General features: G+C 39.9%; 1 protein-coding gene across 3 annotated transcripts in view; it reads left to right on the forward strand.

Moving 5' to 3' along the window:
- Nucleotides 1-21,241, forward strand: part of LOC124548747 (titin-like) — a 491,683-nt gene that overhangs the window by 458,262 nt on the left and 12,180 nt on the right. For all 3 annotated transcript variants that reach the window (XM_047125191.1, XM_047125192.1, XM_047125193.1), the window contains 5 exons: nt 3,334-3,411; nt 8,205-8,280; nt 9,551-9,676; nt 20,737-20,799; nt 20,888-20,947. In XM_047125191.1, the coding sequence (XP_046981147.1) occupies nt 3,334-3,411; nt 8,205-8,280; nt 9,551-9,676; nt 20,737-20,799; nt 20,888-20,947 (403 nt within the window). The remainder of the gene's footprint in view (nt 1-3,333; nt 3,412-8,204; nt 8,281-9,550; nt 9,677-20,736; nt 20,800-20,887; nt 20,948-21,241) is intronic.

A 21,241-nucleotide genomic window follows, 5' to 3' on the forward strand; every position in this document is an offset into this window, starting at 1 on the left:
AAACTGACGGTTGTAACAAGTAATCTGGTTTTCTGCCACCATCGAAGGTTAATATTTTGTGTTCAACATCGATAATAAGTTTCCTTTACTTTACGCGTATGGTCACAAACTTTTTTTCATCAGATTACCGGTTTCGGTCTATAATGACTATCTTCAGATCTATTTTATAAAAAAACCATGTTCTAATATAAAACAGATCTGAAGATGTAATTATAGTCCGAAACCGGTAGTCTGATGACAAAAAAATTTGTGACCATAGAAGTGTAGTAAAGGAAATTTATTCTACATTCGGGTCACTGTTCAGTACGCGACCATGTTGCAGCTTATACAACATCGATGTTACAATGTTCCAGAGAATTCAGTATCGATACTGAAACATCGATTTCTATTCATCCAACATTGATACTTTGTAAATATCGATCATCACGCATCCGTAATTTAAATAGGAAAGCTGTTCACTGCGTGTTCACGGTGCGCTGTAGTTCGCGGAAATATGCCGTGTGCTTGCAGTGTCACACCTCTGTTGTCTTTGAACATTATGTTGAAGCGTGATGTCAAGAAAAATTGTGACTTTAGGGGTAGCAGCTGTCATGCTGATGTGCCGCCAGGCGTTCTGCGCGCCGCTACAGCAGACGCGCGCCGCAGCTCTGCGTTGCTTGCGGAGAGTGGTGGAGGGGCTAGCCGCTAGCTGGTAGCGACAGAAATAGCGAGCCTGCCGCAGAAGCTGCCTCCGTCTTTTTCACGATGAACCGAGCCTATTTTGGACACACCTCCCGCGCCCTCTGTCTTTAGTCGCCGTTCGGCAGTTGTTCGCGAGTGCACGTGTTGATTGAGAGCGCCGTTGTTGACCTAGGGCAGGACATCGTGGGAATTTGACCAGCGAGCAGCATTATGCTACCTCCTACGGCCCTCAGAGTACTGCGCTCCGGAGGAAACCAATTGTTGCGCAAACTGGGGAGGAATGGCCGTTCCCAGTAATTACTTGGATCCAACAGAGTGAGAATGTGTAACTTATGCTAACACCCAACTATATTACAACTGTGTTTCTTTATACTCCTAACACATTGCTTTTATCACCCTTAAGAAATTTAACCCCGAGCGCGATTATAGCAGTAAGCATAACGGGTAAGAACTCCGTAGTGCACACTTGAACGTAAATCCAGAAGCACATCTGGCGATTCACTTCATAGTTTTCAGTTCGATGCCACTTTGGTATTGGTGGTTATTTATCGAAGAATCATTCCGTGTTACCATCTGCAGCTGGAAATAAATGAGGGAAATGGCGATGACACTATTTGTATGTGTCAGGAGTGGAACAAAAATACACCCAACGATAGGTTTTCCACAATAGCCCTCAATCACTTGTGATAACTTCTTATAGTTCCATATTAAGTGATGAATGAGTGTGTGAAGCATCAACTCAACTGCATGTTGGTACTGTGCCCGGCATATAACATGCCTAAAGGCAAGCAAAGTTGAAAAAGGACTTTCATGATCATTTGCCAGTTCAGATGCTAGGTACTTCTCCCCGTGTTGTTATCAGTCACGTATTAGTGCAAGGTGTAATGTGGGTTTATAGCTTTGGCTAGTAATGCACTACCCCCATCGCCACCCTACCTTTTCTCATTCTATCAGCCCATCATTTTCAGTTACAGCTAGTGTCCCAACTCTAATGACATTACTGTCTGGAAGATGGTACACTCTAAACTTCCTTCTGTGACCCACTAAAGCTAACTTCTAGGCTAGTGCCAATAATAAAGAGCTGAAAGTAATTTTCCACTCCATGAAGTTGTGTAGGAAGCTACAAGAACCATAAACCTGCAATAAACTTGTGATATAACAGTCAGCAGTGACATTATTTGTACAGTTCATCTCTTATATTTCTGTTCTGCTACCTGCTGTTCTGATGCTGTTCACTCTTTGCTGACAACAGTTTCTGGTGCTGTTGCTGCATGTCACCATTATCATTTACACAACTGCATACCATTTGGAGAATGTTATTGCCATTCCAGGTTACTGATTCAGGGTCCTTCTGATTTTATGCCTTTACAGTAATTGAATTTTAAGCTTATGATGTACTCTGTTGTGGCAGATGGTGCCTTTGGTAGACAGGTACATTGGTAAAAGTGTACTGTAATGTGACTGATACAGTTATTATGGAACATCATTCATGTCATATGTAGTGGCTGGATCAGTAATTGTAGAAACTGTAGAGGGTGCCAGTTCAAAAGGTTGGAAGAAAAGTATGGTAAACCATCTCTCACATAGACTTTAATCAGTTGGCATTAAGGAATAAACAGTGCTGCTTATCTACACCGAGGAATAAAGCAGAGCATTAGTTTGTCTTCTATCCTAGTTTCTGTGTATATGAAAACAAAGATAACACATGTGAATCCCCTGGTTCTGTATGTTCAGAATACATGCCACACCAAATGGTGAACTTTAAGAAATGGTGTTGTTAAAATACACCTAAATCAGTGTCACTGGAAGGCATTTCGCTCAGCCTCCTCAAATGACTTGTTTTGCCATGAGTAATGCACTGTACATGTATGATATCATTTACATTATCTGTAAATTATGATAGTTGGCTACTCACCACATAGAGTAGGCACTCAGCACTGAACAGGCACATTTGTAATGCAGCACTTTTATAATGCAAATAAAGGACTGATATACAAATAATTTATGGGAAAGCAGCTGGGTGACACAATTGATGACCAGTATTTTGGCAGTTGACCACCCTGTCCTTTTCTAAGCAAATCTGCTGCAAATAAGTGCTGTGCTAGTGAATTTAAAACCTCAGTTTGCAGAGCAATTCTGTAAAGATGAAACACACACACACACACACACACACACAGTGTAAACATTAGCACTACCTTACAACCAAATATGACTAATGCCAGAAGTTATCAAGAGTGAAAATTACTAAACAATGGGAAAGGGTGATGTAGAATTGATTCTGACCCTCTGTTTCTTGACAAGGGAGGGAGTAGGATACCATGCAGAATTTATGCAAATTTATGCTGCCTCACCCATTGTTTAGTAATGTTCACTTTTGATAACTTCTGGCATGGGTCACCTTGCTGCAGGTTTGCCTTGACAATGACAGGGTGGTCAGCTGTCAAAATATTGGCAGTTGTTGAGGAAGTCACCTGTCTTTATTCCCATAAATTATTTGAACATTGTATATTTGAGGAGAAACTCAGGTCTCACACAACTGATATAGTGGATGATGTCTATTTTATTGTAACTTGAACTTGCATGTTTAAAAAATATATTATTATGTTTCAAAATTTGCACTTGGAATTCATGAAAATTATTTTCTTTCTGCAGACTATCTCATCGAGCTACAGTAAGAATTTCGAAGGCGATATTGAAGACGTCTGGGACGAAGCACTGTTGAGACATCTTGTAAGACAACTTTTGTTTAATTTTCTAATTGTTAGAGTAGTAACAGATACTAACAGATAAAACAATCTGTTACCTTATATTTACAAAGTTCTTTATTCTGTTTCATGTGTTATTATACTTGAACTGTTTGAGTACAAGCTGTAGTATGCCATGATTGCTTAATAATGGTCTGTTCCAAAATTAAAATAATGAAAATTCTTGCCTTATACACTTATTTTCTGAGATGTGATTTAAAAAGTGAACTACATCTTGAAATGTAATACTATTGCACCTTTAAGAAAATGCTTTATTTCAAATATAGCAAAATAATGTAGACCATTCACAGTGAATGAATGATCACATAAGAGTCTAACCAAGTGAAATTCATCATTTAGTTAATTATTACAAGGAATACTGTGTAATATAGCGGTAGTAGTCTTATAGCTTCAGGGGTAAAAGTTAGCATCTTACTGGTATAAATTATATGATTTGTGTCAAGTTATTATTTCTGCAGTAAAGAGGACATGTTAAGTTGCAGACAGGTGCAACGAAAAGACTGTTACACATTGAGCTTTGAACCAAAGCCTCCTTCAGAAATGGGAAGACACACACATTCACACAAGCAAGTGGACTTCATGCCCACGTGGCTGCTATCTCTGGCTGCTCCAGCCAGAATGCAACTGTGTAGTGTCAAACTGAAGCAGCAGTCTGTAGTGCAGTGGTGTAGGGGGAGGGATAACAATGTGTGGGTGGCAGTAGAGAAGTCAGCACTGCCAGATGGAGTGTGTTGCCAGGTGCAGTGTCTTGTGGCTAAAGGGGGAAGTGGGGGGTAGGAGGGGGGGGGAGAGGAGAATGGAAAAGGCAAGGTACAGAGAATGGGAAAGGACCGGTGGTTGCGTTTGCAGGGAGCAGTACACAATGAGAGTGATGGGGCATGGATTGGGAGGAGGTGATAGAACAGAGGGGATGGAAACTGTTGGGTGGAGAGTGTGGGGACCATAAGTTACCATAGACTGAGGGCAGGCTGATTTCAGGACCGGAGAATGTGTTGTAATGATAACTTCCATTTGCGCAGTTTAGAAAAGCTGCAGGTGGAGGAAAGGATCCAAATGGCCCAGGTGGTGGGGCACCAATTAAAATCGAGCATGCTATGTTCAGCTGCATGTTGTCTCGCAGGCAGGTCCACTTTGCCCTAGGCCAAAGTTTGGTGGGGGCCATTCATCCTGGTGGGCAGTTGATTGGTAGTCATATCACTATAAAAAGCTGTGCAGTGGTTGTAGCAGAGATGGTGTATGATATAACTGCTTTCACAGGCCTCTAATGGGGTAGGATAAGCCTGTGACAGGACTGGAATAAGAAGTCTGGGCAAGTGGATTTGGCATGCCTTGAACCTGGGTGTGCCACAGAAATATGTGTGTGGCAGCTTGACGTCTTTCCTCCTACCCATACCCTGCTATCCCTCCCCCTTCCCCATCCCACTCTGGATTGGTGCTTCAGTTCAACATGTCGCGGTTGCATTCTGGCTGGAGCGGCTGGAGACAGCAGTCATCTGTGCATGAGATTTGCTTCCTTGTGTGAATGCATGTGTGTTTTTCTTTCTGAAGAAGACATTGGCTAAAAGTTCTACATATAACAGTCTTTTCATGGTGCCTATCTGCAACTCAGGATGACATCCTCATGGTGAGTAACACTCTATCTTTTTCATAATATTGTTGATGTTCCTGTATTGAAGCACATGATGACCACATATTTGGTATTTGCATTATTCTTTATATTGTATATAGACTGCACCTAGTGTGGAGGTGTCCGTGTCAAGGCTGGGAGAGGGGGCGCTCTGAAAGGGAGACAGTTTGAAATGAAAGCCAGAAATATTGACCATATTCTGGCGGCACAGTGTACACAAGGGCTGGTCCATGTTCGACTGTAAATATATCTGTCAGTTTGAGTGATAGTGAAATGCAGGAATAGAAGGGGAGAGAGAGAGATTGTTCATGTCTGACCCAGCCGTCGGCCAGTCCGAGAGAGCAGAGATGGAGGCAGACAACATGAGGCAGTCTGCTCTGTCTGAAAACTTGAAAATCAAGAGAAACTTCAGTGCCCTCTACCACCTAGTAAATGGCCAACAGCAACCGCAAGACTCCTTTTTCAAATCTCCCTGTTGGGTAGCCAATGGTATGGGTACGTTAGTGCATTCAGCAGATAGATGAAAGTGTGTCCCGTCAGCAGCTTTTACTGGAACGAAGTGCGTGGCTTGGTATTTAGGCCCTGCAAGAACTCATACTGGGAGGCTACATCTGTAGCATGATTGCAGCTATGTGCTTAAAAGAAAAATTTAAATTCTCGGTAGAGTATTAATGAATTACTTACAGTAATCTAGACTGGCTAGCATTCTGTACATTTGTGTGCATATTTGCTTGTGAAATGTTTAACACAATCCCTCTAGTTTTTGCCACTTGTGCAACTGGAAACACCATCTTCTCATTCTGTATATATACTGTTAAAGGGTACAGAGAGTTAAACTTGTATGACCTAGTGCTATCACTGCATCACAGTTAAATATCACTGTATAAAAAAATAAATGCACTAATGCTTATAAGCCATTTTTGAAATCCACAAGAAAAATTGTAGTGTTACGGTATGGTAAGGACAATACCATGGCAGGATAACATAAAAATACACTACGTCCATGGTACAGCATTGCATTGTTGTTCAGTGCACCTGCGGTAGTCCATGTGAACAGATGTTTCGGCCACAATGGCTCTGAATTTGTGCATTTGACAAAGGATATTAAGTCATAGCAAAACAAACATTAGGTAATATTATTCATGGCTGCGTAGTTTGCAGATTGGAGCCTGGCCCCAGCCAGCATGGAGTGGGCACAGAGTTTAATGTTGCCTGTAGTCTCATTTCACAGCTGTGGAAAAGATTCCAAAATATGGAAAACAATCAGTGGCAGTTCAGGAAAAGTTCACCATATGCCAATTGCCAGTGCCAGGATAAATACCTCACCCTAAGTACCCAAGGCACTTCCCCAAGCTTGAGAGACCACATGGCAGCATCTGTGTCACATGTTTACTGTCAGACTGCATATCATCAGTTTGGAAAGTTTGTTCTCAGTGATGGGTGTTCACTGCACATTAAGGCCACTGTGAGTGGATCCAGGAACATAACGCTAGTGTTGCATCCTAGGATGTGTCGCACTTCAGGTCAGTGAGTGGATCTTGGCATCTGCTCCTCTGGGCATCTCTTGAGACATGTTAATAAACTGCCAATATTCTGGAAAGGGACCTATATGCCAGCATCTCAATTCTCATCTGAGACACTAGCATGTTAGGCACTCATAGTCCACTGCTTGTGTTTCTTTGGAGTACTTTAATGACTGTGTTTATATGATGACATCTGTCAGTGGCATGTGTGGTTTTTTGAGAGGGTAGAGTTGTGGGCATTGCACTTGGGTCCCATCTGATGGATGGTAATGTTTGACCACACTGGACTCTCTTAGTGGGATAGTACGTGAACGTGGAGAGAACACACATCTGGAGCATCCAGTTGGTTCTTTGGGTATAAATACAAATGATTACACCTGGGACACACTAGGAACTCTTTATCAGCACTGACTACTTTTTTTTATTTCAAGAGGACATTTATCCAGAAATATGAGACACCATGTTGCATACCTAATACATAATATGGCTGCCATTTGTTACAATACTGCAAGAGCACAGTTTAGGGAGCGTATTATAATTGTCATTCATGTTTTTTGGACCTTTAAGATCCCTTAGATTATGGACATTAGTGTATTACGAGAACATTAAGAGATGTTTAGTCTATTGTCTATGCTATTGTTCTTGCAACTGCTTAATCTCAGTGTTCCAGCCTGCCACTGTGGCCGAGCGGTTCTAGGCACTTTAGTCTGGAACCGTGCGACCGCTACGGTCGCAGGTTCGAATGCTGCCTCGGGCATGGATGTGTGTGATGTTCTTAGGTTAGTTAGGTTTAAGTAGTTCTAAGTTCCAGGGGACTGATGACGTCAGATGTTAAGTCCCATAGTGCTCAGAGCCATTTGAACCATTATCAGTGTTCCAGATATGCTCCTTACATGTTGTATTTCTGTAATACTTCGCTTTTCTTCAAACAGCTCATTTGGGGCTCATAAACAAGTATTTACAAAAGATTAAAAATGGAGAAAACTAGTGTGTGTGCCTGTGTGTGTGTGTGTGTGTGTGTGTGTGTGTGTGTGTGTGTGTGTGTGTGTGTGTGTGTGTGAAGTATTTATACATGTTCATAAAAACAGCTGTAAAGAGGGGTACACAACACACAGTTGCACATTCCCACATGTGTTAAACAAGCTTATACAAGTTGTCTGAAGGGGCTGGTGTACTATGTTCTTTTTTCCATTTTTAATTGCCTAGCTATTTTTTTAAAGGTGCCATATTTGTATTTAACTTCAACAAAGAAATGCCATATTTAGTTTTGTCCTCCCAATTTATTTACTTCAAATGTGAAACATATTGATAAAAGGAACTTCGCTTTTTAGACGTGTCATGTATATTTCCGTTGTAATACTGATTAATTATTACTAGTGCACCTGATTACTATTGTTAGAAGCGTAATGAGTTTTCCCATCAGAACTTCAGCATCCATCAAACATTAACTTCATTTCAGACTCTTTATAACTGTTTGCGGACTGAAAACATTGCACAGATTGCAATACATACAGATACATCCCTGTAGACCAAGTATGTTTACATATTGTGTGGAAATGGAAGTATGGTCAAGTCTTGTATTAATAGACTGCTACTTTTAAATTTCAGCTTGAAAGCTGCACAGACTACGAGGGCCGAAGACAAATAAGAGCGAGGTTACGCACTGTCATGGCTGAACAGAAAGGTACGCCTGATCATCAGTTGTTGTTCTTATACAGCACTTAACAGATAATTGTACAGTGTGAGGTTCATATCTGGGATCTCTGCCAATAGTATAGGCAAAGTGAATTTTGGAACATTTATCATCATTTCTTGAGAAGAATAATTAACTACTTTAAAATAGCAAATGCTGTATAAAATTAAAGCACAAAATATTCATGTTTTGTGATATACGTATATTTTCTGGGAAGATTTTGCACTCAAATCAGAGATACCAAAGTTTTGTTTTTAAGTGTTTATTTATTGATTCAAAATCTTTTCCAAATTTTAGGGTACCAGTACATCATTAGTCTATAAATATTATGTATTCAACACACAGACACACATAATGTGCTGAAAATTTAATATTAGTATTGCAATAAATAAATGGCATTTTTAGCTTTATCTACAAAAGAGCTTGCATCACTTGCAGTAGCAGATTTTAGGCTTTTGTTTGTAACTCTGTTGAAAGTGCGCAGGAAAAATACTTACTTTAATGCAACTTATTTCACATTTCAATGAAATATGTGTCAATAGGCCTGTCAGTGGATGAAATACAGTAATTAGCTTTTTGTTTTTAATGTTGTTCAGCAAATTCTGACCCACCCATTGTATTGAGAAAGCAAATCAGGGACAAATAAGCCATATGGAACTATTTCTCAACACATTCCAGTCAGAATCTTGTCATGATTTTCTGTCATACATATCTATCTCCTTCCCATTTTAGTAACCCCCCACCATTTTTCCTTCTTCTCCAACTTCCTCTTCTTTTTCCCTCTCATGCATTGCCTTCCACCCTCCTATTTTCATTTGCATCTTCTCATTTTTTTTGCCTGCCACAAAACAGCACCTCGGCTGCTATACCCTAGTTATGCTACTGAAAAAGGATAAATATAATCAGAACTATTACACTGCCAATAGGAATATAAACAAGGACATAAACATTTTAAGCCAGCTCATAAACCACTACTTCAGAGTATTATATGACTTTGTTCATTAATGACATGGCTTTGTTTATTAATGCAACAGATTGAGTAGGGCTGATCTCTGTACAGTATATGTGTGTTCTGAAGGAGAAAACAAGATCAAAAGCTGAGTTACAGTGTTAAGCTCCTCGTTTGTGTGTCTGTTCACTGTGGAATGGCTTGTTTATACAGTGAATTGTTGTCTTTCTTCTCCATTTTTATCTGTAATTATTGCACTTGTCTTTTTATGATTGTTTAAAATAGGACATGATTTAGTTCATTGTTTTCCAGCATGTGCAAATGTTGTTGCTGAAGTTGCTGCTGGTGATGATGACAACAAGACTTCTTCTGTAATGACTTCAGAAGAAATCATAGAAGGCGAGGATGGAACGAGAGTGCACCGCAGAGTGCAGCAGGGTGAGTCCTCACTTCTGCCCTTGCTGGTTGAACAGCTGCGGTCTTCCCTGCTTACGGACAGAGCTGCCCAGCAGAAAGTTCAGGGTGCTACACCATGTGCACAACAGGGCACTGGAGACACAAACGGTAGTTCAGTTGCGGGAGTGGAAGATTCTGGCACCGAGTCAGGAGAAGATTTGAAATACATTGCAGTTGGACTGAGGGATTCGATAGAACAACAGAGACATCAGTATTCTACTGGCAGAGAAACCACTCAGTCATCACAATCAGTTTTAGGACCTGGTCTCTTAGCAGAAGTTCAGACAGCACTTTCACGTTTGCAGGCTTCTCTGCAGTTAAGTGGCAAGCTGGGTAGTGTGGGTGATGCAGCATTAGATCCTGGAAGACGTGAAGCCCTCCTGCAACTTGTTTCTAGACTTCAGGCATCGTTAAATTTACCACCACCACCCTGGAATCAGAACACCGGGACAGTTGTACCCCAGGCTCCCCAAATTTCTGAACAGCAATCAAAAAGGTTTTCAAATAAAAGAAGGTTAAGACAGAATAGGCATACTGTTGGAGTCACAGAGGAAGAGCTGGCAGATGCCAGGAGATTGATGGAGGAGAGTGCCCTAAGCTCGCCTGTCACTGCAGGACTATCCAAAAATGATTCTGCAGATACCGTTTCACCCAGTGATCATAATTTTCACAGTAGGCTGAAGAGAGGTTCTGCAGGGGACATTGATACTTCTCTCAAAAGTCACTCAGTTCCAGTGTCAGAAGCATCACCTGCCATCCGTGCTTTTAGACCTGTCCACTTTGCTCCCCAGCGATCTAAATCAGGAACAGGTCTTGCTAGAAACATTACAGCTAAACCCTTTTCCCCTATTGAGATAAACAACGGCAATTCTTGTCCTATAGAGACAGAGCATGCGAGACATTTGCAGAAGGTTCAGGGACACCCACCACAAGGAGAGCCAGATGAGACAAACAAAGACAGCAAACTTGGTTCACAGGTTAATGATAAACCCTCTGAAACCAGTATGAAACATGAGCCTGAGAAAGTTGGAACAGCCACTGAACTAAGCAGTCAGAATGATACAAAACAAACTTCTAAAATTCTATATCACCCACAGATGTACCAAGGTGTTGGAAGACAGCCCATGAAGGCTGTTGTCAGAGAATTTAAGCCTGGTAAAATGGGTCCAAGGCCACTTGGAAAACATGCATCTGCATCATACCGGGATGCAGCTTCGCAGAATGTTGATGCCGAGAATACTCCTTCCCAAAATACATCTCAAATGAATACATCATCTCCACCTCACAGACAAACACAAGACAGATCACTACCAAGAACAGGATCACAGTCATCATGTGAAAGTAGCACTAATTCAAAAGCATCAACACCACAAAGGTCAGATAGTGGAAATATAAATAAAGATTATGTCCAGAACAGGAAAGATTCGTCAAGTGATAGTGTGAATTCAAGGGCTAGTGCTCCACAGCTTTCTTTCAGTGGTAGTAGCTTACAAGATAGGGCTCAAGGAAAGGCTCTGTTGCAAGAAGGTAACGTCACAATTACTGGAGATACTGCTCACCATAGAACTGTCTCACATTCTTCCTCTTTGGACAGCACAAGCAGTGACTATGACCCAAGCATTCTTTTATTTACACCTGCACAGTCCATGCAGATAGCTATACACAAAGCAGCTATAAATAAACAATTGTCACAGGAAGAAGACAGAAGGAAAGGCTACTCAGAACACTCAACTGACAAGAGGGGAAACAATAATCAGAGTGATACTGAAAGCAGCGATGCTGACGCAAGCAGTGATGACAGTTGTACATCAGAATCAGAAGATGAAATCAGTACTGTAAAATCTGCACAACAGTCTGCAGAACAGAAAGGTGGCATACAGCAAACAAATGTCCAGGTTGGCAGTAAAAATCCCACTTATTCTAGTCAATCGAGTGTCACACACACAAATAATACTACATGTCTGATCCAGTCATACAATTCCCCCAATTACGAATCACAAAGTGACCAAAACAAAATACACAAAATCACAAGTGAAGAACATGGTGATAAGTCAAATAACATGCCTCAGGGGTCAAAATGGGTTGGTGATGTTAACAGGTATGATGAACACACAGTCACAAAAAATAATAAACCATTTGATAATGTATCTAACAATCAGCAGGCTGTTCCACATGGTGGTCCTGTGTGGCAAAGCAGTGGTTCTGAACACATACACGAACCTGTGTCATCAGCCCAGAGATTATTGCAAATGGCAAGAGAGGATAATAAAACTCCAACTAGATTTCGTACACGAAGTGACAAAAAACAAAAGATGAAGAGAGCAAATACTATTGATATACCAAAACCACTTAATTTCTATACTGTTGATGAATCAGACTACTCCTCAGACGATGAGTATGAAGCAGATCAGAATTACAACAGTGGTAACTCACAACCAACTGACAAACACCGGGCAGCTTATCTTGCTTTGCGTGGACCTATCAGGGTTGGAAGCAGCAACAAAACTGCAGTCAATGGAAAACCGGCCCCACCAGCCTTGCAGCCAAAGACAGAAAGTGACAGAAAATTTCTTGCCTTCTTAGAACAACAGAACAATAAAATGGACCAATCTCCACAAGAAAAAGTAAAGATTAAAAGCTACAATCCATCAGCAAGAGGTGGACACCACTGGAGCAGTAGGTTTTCCAACATTAAAACTGTATTTGAATCATCAAATGATAAGTCTCAGTCACAAGTGGGGAGGGACTACAGATCAAATTCTGGCCCAGCTGCTGCTCGACTCTTTTGGCAATCAGCGGATGATTCGGCAGCAGTAGTCAAGTCCACCACTTCCAGATCCATGGCCAATGGCCCAAGGCTGAGCAAACAAGGCAGCATATTCTTAAGAAAACTTTTTGAACAGAGAGATCAGGAGCAGAAGGAACAGCAAAGCAAACTTCCATGGGCTGAAAAGAACACAGTTCCTGAAGAACAAGTTGTTGTTGGTTCACTTACAGTTGCTAATGCTAGGACTCCTGCTGGAACCGTGTTTTCAAAAAAACAGTTGTTTTCTCCCCCTCAAAATGTGCCTGTAACACAACCGCCAGTAAAAATAAATAAATTTTCCCATGCCCCTATGTCAGCATTTCGTCCAGTTGAGAAAAAATCAGCACAGAAAGAAGAATCAAGAGACGGAGGATATAATCCCTGGGCTACACAATCATTTACTGGAACTGTTAAACAACTTGCAACACAAAAGTTTTCACCTTCTCAAACACACCCATCAGACATACAGAACTCACTAATCCACAGTACACCTCAGAACAAGCCAGTGTCCTCAAATATCCTAAGGCATGCAAACTTTGTGCCCTCAGCAGAACAGCCTAATAATGAGCTCCTGTCACCAGTCAGTCAATTTCTTCCTTGGACTAAGGACAATAATTCTAATAGTTCAGAAAACCGAATTTTAAATACAGCTGTTGCAAAATTTGAGAACATGTCAAGGGAGACGTCACCAACACCTATACCACCACCTTTACCCAGAAGTAAAAGTATGGAAAAAATTGGACAGGCAGGTCTGACAGTGTTTAAGCAGACTCCACCAGATCCTCCTCCGAGGATGTACTTGCCACCTCCAGCTGCACCTGGCATAGTGCAGGCTCGTTTGCAAGAAAACAACATTTTTCCAAATGCTGGTCCAGATGACAAGATTTCCACAGCACCTGTTATGCCAGCACACATACCACAAGACCTCGTGCAGACATTTGATAACAGTAAAAAGTACAATAAAGAACATCTAAAGAAACAACAGGAAATTTTGTACAGCCATTTGTCTAAGAGTGGCAACAAGAGCAAAGAGCCAACTCAAATGAGCAATCAGCTTGGGGAACCGACCTGCTATGAATATGGAATACGACCAAGTGCTCAGGATACTAGCAGTTCCAATACAGCACAGCCATATTTATTTCAACCTGACTCTCAGAATATCCACATTGAAGGACCAAAGACATACAGTGCTGGTGTAACAGCAACAACAGCTATATACCCAAATGCTTTTGTTCAAAACAGATGTGCCCCACAAGCTCATCAAATTTTGTCTGAAAAGTCATTAGTTCAGAAAACTACAAACAACTCTAAGAGTCTTCCTCCACTGTCCTTTTCTGAAAATGCTACCCATTTAGACCCAACACTACCTTCTCCAGAGGCTTTAATGGCTGTATCTCATATAATGACTGGACCTGTATCACATCAGGCTGTTACTGTAACGCAGAAGACGAGGCATAGGTACGATGAGCAAGACTACGAACAAAGAAACATGGCTGCAGCTAATCTGAGCAGTGTGATTCAGAGATTTAAAGGGGGTGAAAGTGATGTAGTCACAGATAATAAGCTGAGAAAAGAATCCTGCAAATCGCTATCTGTGGAAAGTCGACCTTGCGAAAGCACTGGGAAGCATCCAACACAGATAAAAACAGTAGGAAAGGAATTAGTTTTTGATAATAGGAAACGTCAGATGCCTAAAGATACACTGATAACAGCAAGCACAGAGGAAACTGATGAAGCTGGAGAATCTGTATTAACTACCCGTCTACAGATCCCAGTGTCCAGCAATGTCTCAAGCTCTAAACATCAGGGTTCACCTTCGTATTCATCATCCCCCAAATTTAGTTATAAGCATGAAGTGTCTCCAGGACCAGGAGATGAATTAACTGTAGCTCCTCCATCAGTCTCCCCGTCAAGCCTTTTGCAGAAATCTGAATCATGGCACCAACTCTCACCTGGTCAGTCTCCAAAGTCACGACGACCACAGAGCTTGGCATTACCTGACCTGCCAACTGTCCCGAGTCCTAATTCCAGGCGTTCACCAGGGTTAGTCAAAGCAAAGTCTAGTCATTCGTTAGCATTCCCAAAGCAGTTTGAAGCTGCCTTAGAACCTGAGAGTGTAGAAGTTAAACAACGTAAAGTGGAAGCGTACCTGTCAAAAAAATCGAGTGAAGGAAGGACAAAAACTGGTGAAACCCATGCAAAGGCAACCAAAGCAGTGAGTGATCTAAGGAAAACAGTTACCAAACAAACATTCTCCAATGCACCCAGTGACATTGCATTACTTGATGACAGTTTAGAAAACGTGGATGAAGCATTTGATAACTTGTTTCATGAAGCTACTAGCAGTTCTAGTGTAAATCAAAGTGGACATAGACACAACACTACAAAAGAACTAAGACAAAGTTCAGCGAAGTCTCAGACGCATCACAATAAACTAAGCCGCAGCAAATCGTCATCACAATTTCTGCATAAACAGAAAGCGTGGGAAGAAACAAGTGGTGTCAAGATGACACTGGCAACTAACCTGGCAAGTAACAGTGCCAGTAAGTAAGACACTCATTTCCTTGCATATTGTCGTGGCATGAATGTAGTGAATAACTTTTGCCAAGACAATTTTTTCACAAGTGTCTTTATGTAGCTAAAAATAACTGCATTTTAACTACTTACAATTGAGAATGAATAGTATTTAGAACTTTAAATCTGTAATTATTGTTATTCCACAAATGTTGACCTGTTGACTAAATTGCCAGATATTTTTGTGCTGTAATAAAAAAAGAGAAACTGTAACAGATATTTGAGATAAGTTACGTGATGCATTAATGGCATCAGTGGATTGCTTGAGCAAGGAATGTGCATCAACAATTAATACATAAAGAAACAAGAAAAGTAATAGTCAGTTTTAACAGCTTCTTCTGTGTGCTGCATATGAAAATATGGTTACTTCATTCAGTGCCTCTTGCTAACATGTTTTCATGTTATCACCAATGTGAAGAAAAATTCATCTGAGTTTCTGCATCAGTGGATGAAGAGTTATCCAGATGACATGAGATGGGAAATCGTCAAAACACGCGGTCAGAAGCTGTGAGTTTGAATAAAATTTTTTATGTGCAGCATTGGGAATGCAGCCTGACGTGAATGTTTGCTGCTTACTTAGAATTTGAATTTTTTACTGAGTGGACCTCCCTATTTTGTTGCATTTTTAGCTCATTTACGTCTAACTTTACCAAGCATCCCCAGAGCAATATGTTGTTTGACCATTTCCTTGATTTACAGTATGATTTTTGGCGTGCATTATACGGCATCACATTTTGTGCATCAACATCTGAATTAACAACTATCTTATAGTAATTGGTACTGCAGCTTCAGACAACAAGGAATTTGATATTTACTCCTTTCAGAGCTGTAGTAGTAAAATCCCAGATATCGTGTTCCATATAGACAGTGATCTTTGTACAGCTGCAAGTAACTATACAGAAGTAAGAAACGAGTTAATATGCTAATTTTGCTGCAGATTTTCCTTAGTTTTATGTACCTGTAGTATAATACGGCACAAGTAGGATATTATGAACTAATGCACTTGAATAGTGCTTTAATAGTATAATTTTGGAATGCAGTAGTTGCTTTATATGGAACTGATATCTGTACCCCTTTTTAAGTGCTTGCAATGTGACTTATGTGAGTGTTTTTTCTGTACATATGCAGTGTAGTTTGATGACAAGTATTGCAGATGCTGTACAATAGCTGTGCTGTTTGTTGTTTGTAAAATATTTGAAAAGTTGTATGCTGGTTAGTTATCACACATTTACATAGTGGAAGAACTTGTTCCATGGTAGTAATATAACACTACAGAAATGAGGATAAACTACAGATCTCTTGTTCACAGAAGTTCATAAGGTGACAGATGTATGCTTTTTCACAAATGGTCTTTGACTGAACACAAAGGACTCTTCACATAGAAAAAGTTGATTTGCTTTTTTTTCCATTGGTTGTTTCATTTTATCATCATCCTGAAATATATTAGTCCTAGAAGGACTGTTGCATGTTTTGTTTTTATAAAAAGAGGAATTGCATTAAATTAACACATTTGATAAACCCTAGAAACATTCCTACAAAAGTCACAACTTTTCCAATTTTTGCCATTTACATGTTGCAGTTCTTCCTCCTTTTTTCTATAATTAACAATACCTCTGTTTTCATCATAAAGTTGTGTGGATCTTGTTTCAAACCTTCCAACTAAAGAGGAAAATTCAAGCTCTCTCTGATGGCAATAACTCATACTAATTTATAGCATGTGGTGGCAGTCATTGATTGTCTTGGAAGCAGTACATGAACTGGATTATTTCTTAAAGGCAGATGTAATTATCATACTACAACATGACAGTCATGACCTTGGTGCCTGTTTCACCATACATGCCATTTCAATCCCTTCCCCAGGCACCAGTTTCTCAGAATTTCACAGTTAGGAACTGGCGCTATGACATGCTGTAAAGCATAGTAATTTACTTTTTCCCCCTTATATCATTGATACAAAATTTACCTGCACTCCTAATACGACTATTGTTAGTTGGAATTGCTATTGTCTGATTGCCAACGAATACAGTAACTGAAGTTATAGCACAAAATGGAAAACTGCATCCAGTGGTGAATTATACTTTTCTTCGTTCTTGTAGTTATATCTACATAGAGAGTGGAGATATGAGGTTAACCCTTCAGACTTTATGTCTTCAATTGATAAATTTTAATTTTATGACCCACTGTGTTCTCAATATTTAAGATGAAGAACTTCGTCAATGTGACACCAGACCTCAAAACACCATTATATAAAACAACTGATGTTTGTCAGTTTTAAAAAAAAAAAAAAAAAAAAAGGAACTAGTACAATTGATGTAGGAATACAAATCTTGTTTTGTTGTGTAATGTAACTCATAAAGGTTTTTCCAATGTTTTACACAGATTTTTTTTTTAACAAATGCTCAATGCATGTGTGCCCTTTACCATTCGACAAACATCACTATGGTAATTCCTTTGTTCCACACACATGCCAACCTGTCAGAGGCAATGTTTAAGAAAACAGTGTGGAAGGGTTGCTTCAGTTCCAGAGTAATCACCTATAGAAGAGGGGCAAAGTAACCTCTTCCAAAGAGATTAAATGGTATCAGGTATGAAGAATGTGCTGCCCAGGGTAATGCTTCTGAGCACCATCCGTCCCTCATTGGATCCATTGCTTTAGCTGTTTCTGATGAAATGATGTGGTGCACCATTCTGTCATCATTCAGACAGGGATTACAGCCATTTAAGCATTCCCACTTACAACATCTGTTACATGACAGTCTGTTCAGTGAAGAAGTATGAGCTGTAGACCTTTGTTTTTGCAACAATGCTGAACACAATCATTTTACAGGCATTATGTACATATTCCACATAACAATGGATGTTTTCTGCTCCTGAAATATGAATGTTTAGTTCATTTGCCTCTCCAATCACATGAAGGGTCACTTCGTTGCTGGAATCTAGTCTGCCAGAAAGGGTCACTTCATTGCTGGAATCTAGTCTGCCAGAAAATGTCATCTTCTAGATGCGATACTAAACTTCAAACATTGGCTTTTGTTATTATCTATTAAAGCTTGACACAGATCCAAGTTCTGTGGTTTTACCTTCATAACAAATGCCATAATACTGTTTGATAAAAAATCTACTCACCAAGTGGTGCCAGGAGAACACACATGTAAAAGGTATTAGTATGCAGCTTTTGGAGCCAGTGCCTCCTTCTTCTGGCATAAGAGTTGAAGGAGAAGGAAGAGAGATGAAGGAAAAGACTGGTAAGGTTACTTCGGCAGGTCCATGGCTTCCTAAAATCATGCCCTGAAATGAGATCCATTTTGTCCGAGATTTTGCCCACCACACCTAGAATAGCTTTTCGTTGCCCTCCCAATCTCTGCAATATCCTTGTGAGACCCTATGCTCCTTCTGCACCCATCTCCCTACCCAATAGCTCCTACCCATGCCACCATCCCCACTGCAAGACTTGCCCTGTGCACCCTCTGACTACCACCTATACCAGTCCAGTATATGGTAGAACATATACTATCAAAGGGAGAACCACATTTGAAATGGAAAATATCATATACCAGCTGTTACATAAACAATGTTCGGCCTTTTACATTGGCACAGCTACTACCAAGTTATCAGTTAGGATGAATGGGCTTAGTCAGAGGATGTATACTGGCAACACACAATATCCTGTTGTGGAGCGTGCACTACAACATGACAGTCGTGACCTCAGTGCCTATTTCACCATATGTGCCATTTGGATTTTTCCCCCAGACTCCAGTTTCTCAGATCTCTGCAGAAGGGAACTGGTGCTACAGCATATCCTCAGTTCCCACCATCCAGCTGGCCTTAATTTACATTAATTTCTTCGGTCTCAGCATTTCTTCACAGTACTATTTCCTTCTTCACTTGGTTTTAGTGTTCTAATTCTTTCATTTTCTGATCTGTCCATTTTTCACCATCCCCCTCCCACCTCTATCACGTACAATGCACTTAGCTTTTCATTATTATTATCTCATGCACAATTTTCTAGCAGTAATTTCTGTCTTGCATATTACCATACCTTCTGCCTTTAAGCTCTAAGGTTTTCAAATCTCGTCCAATGCAGTCCCCAACAATCAGTCTTTCCTTCTCACTTTGTCCTGTAAGTCTTCCCTGACCAGAGGTTCTTAGTGATTTTTCCAAACTCTAGCCCTTTTCCTAAGCCTCACCAGTCCTTTTCCTTCGCCACTTCTTTCCCTTCAACCCTTCTGCCAGAAGACGGAGGCAGTGGCTCTGAAAGCTTGCATATGTAATACCTTTTATATGTGTGCTCTCCTGCCGCTGCTCGGTCAGCTGATTTTTTATCTATACAGTTACGTTATAATGTATTTTCGAAAATTGATTATTTTTGTTGATACAATCTGGTTTGCGGTAGAGCCCATTTCCTGCTGCCTCATGTAGTCAATTTCTTAGAGCTGTGGTGATAAATTTCCCTGATATGATTCACTATTGCTTCTGACACAGGAAGATTCTCTTTATAGAAACAACCCATGTCTGCAAATTTATTATATTGTCTCCAAATAGAGATCTCAGATGGAGGGTCTTTCCCCTATTTCTTAGTAAAATGGAGGCGGATAATACTAAAGATCTGATGTTCAATATATTCAAGAGTATAAAGTGCTCTGGTCTTACTGCAATTTTATAAACACTGCGATAACTGACATCTGTCCAGTAACTTAGGCTGCCTGCAATTGTTGCTCAACTAAACTTTGAGAGTTTACCTATGTTTTCCATTGCATCTGGAAAAAAAGAAATGAATCCCTAGAATAACACTTATGATTAAATATCCATCATTCAGCAAAGCTCACTTCAGCTGCAAGTTCCTTGTTTGTTGTCAGGGAAGAGAATAACTAATTACAAGTCACTTCCATTATCTGCCAAATGATTGGTACTTCACTCTCAGGCATTCAAGCCCTAAGTTGATCAGGGGAGATCTATGCTCAATTTGAACCTGAGATAATTTATTGTTTATTCTGCACAGATAGTGTATATAAATACCTATCATGACTGTAATAATAATAATTTGGTACTTAATCTGTGGACATTTTGTATAGTCATATTATATGAGACTAAAAGTGAAATTATTCATAAGTTTTTTTAATGTCTTGGATGCTAAACTTGCATGTTCAGGTACTACACACATGTCACTCTGCATATCTGATCCTTTATTGTGGTTTGTGGAAATTTAACTTCCATGTTTTGTGTGGAGACCAAAAACAGCCTGTACCTATAGGTACCAAATAATAATTATGCATGGAGAGTCGTGTTTTACGTTAGCCGCATTCATTTTACTTTTGATATAGCTGAGCATTTGCCAATCCTGTGTAAATAATCTGAATGACACACCATAAAAACTACTAGCGGAGTGATCCAAGATTTTTCTTCTAGGATAGTTTTGTTATGATATAAACATCTGAAATACCAGCCCTCAGTCAGTTGAAAGCCATTACTGGAAATCACTGCGTTAAGGACTAAAGTGTTATAGAGTGGCTATAACTGAAGGAGCCTCTAAATTATATGGAACAAAGACAAAAAGTAATTTGTTATTCTGTGCATACAAGTTTGTTTAGGCTTACGCATTAGTTTTGTTTTATTATTTTTAAAGTTATGAACACAGCCTAATTCTTGTCCTTTTTTCACATAGGCCAGTCTGAATCCACAATCCAGTCATCATCAGTAGAAGACAATGTCGTCACTCGAACTGAAGGTATGAACAACGAATTATTCCATATTGTTTTATTATTCACAATGAGTTTAGTATTACTGATTTATAAATTTTATGTTTCTGTTTGCAGTAACTACCAAAACGTCAAGTTTCTCTGCCACTTCTGTGGGAAAGAGTAAAACATCAAGAGGTAATAAACTACAGATATTTTTCAGTGTAATTTAGTAGCAGTTACGTACCCATAACAGCTGAGTACATGAGGCTTTAGGGCTCTGTCTTTTTATAATTACAATATTTATGCATTTGTTTGTACTTGACAGAATATCGTACAGTGTTAGTTTAATGGTCTGCTGGAATGTTAAGATGCATTCAATTCAGAAGAGGAGTTCTTCATATACTGGTATGGAAGAAGCTAAAGTATGATCAGAAAATGAGGGTCTCATTTATAGACGGTATTAAACTTACTATTCTATATGTTGATACC

Source organism: Schistocerca americana, chromosome 1 (genome assembly GCF_021461395.2).
Source record: "Schistocerca americana isolate TAMUIC-IGC-003095 chromosome 1, iqSchAmer2.1, whole genome shotgun sequence".
In the NCBI taxonomy this organism is placed as follows: Eukaryota; Metazoa; Arthropoda; class Insecta; order Orthoptera; family Acrididae; genus Schistocerca; species Schistocerca americana.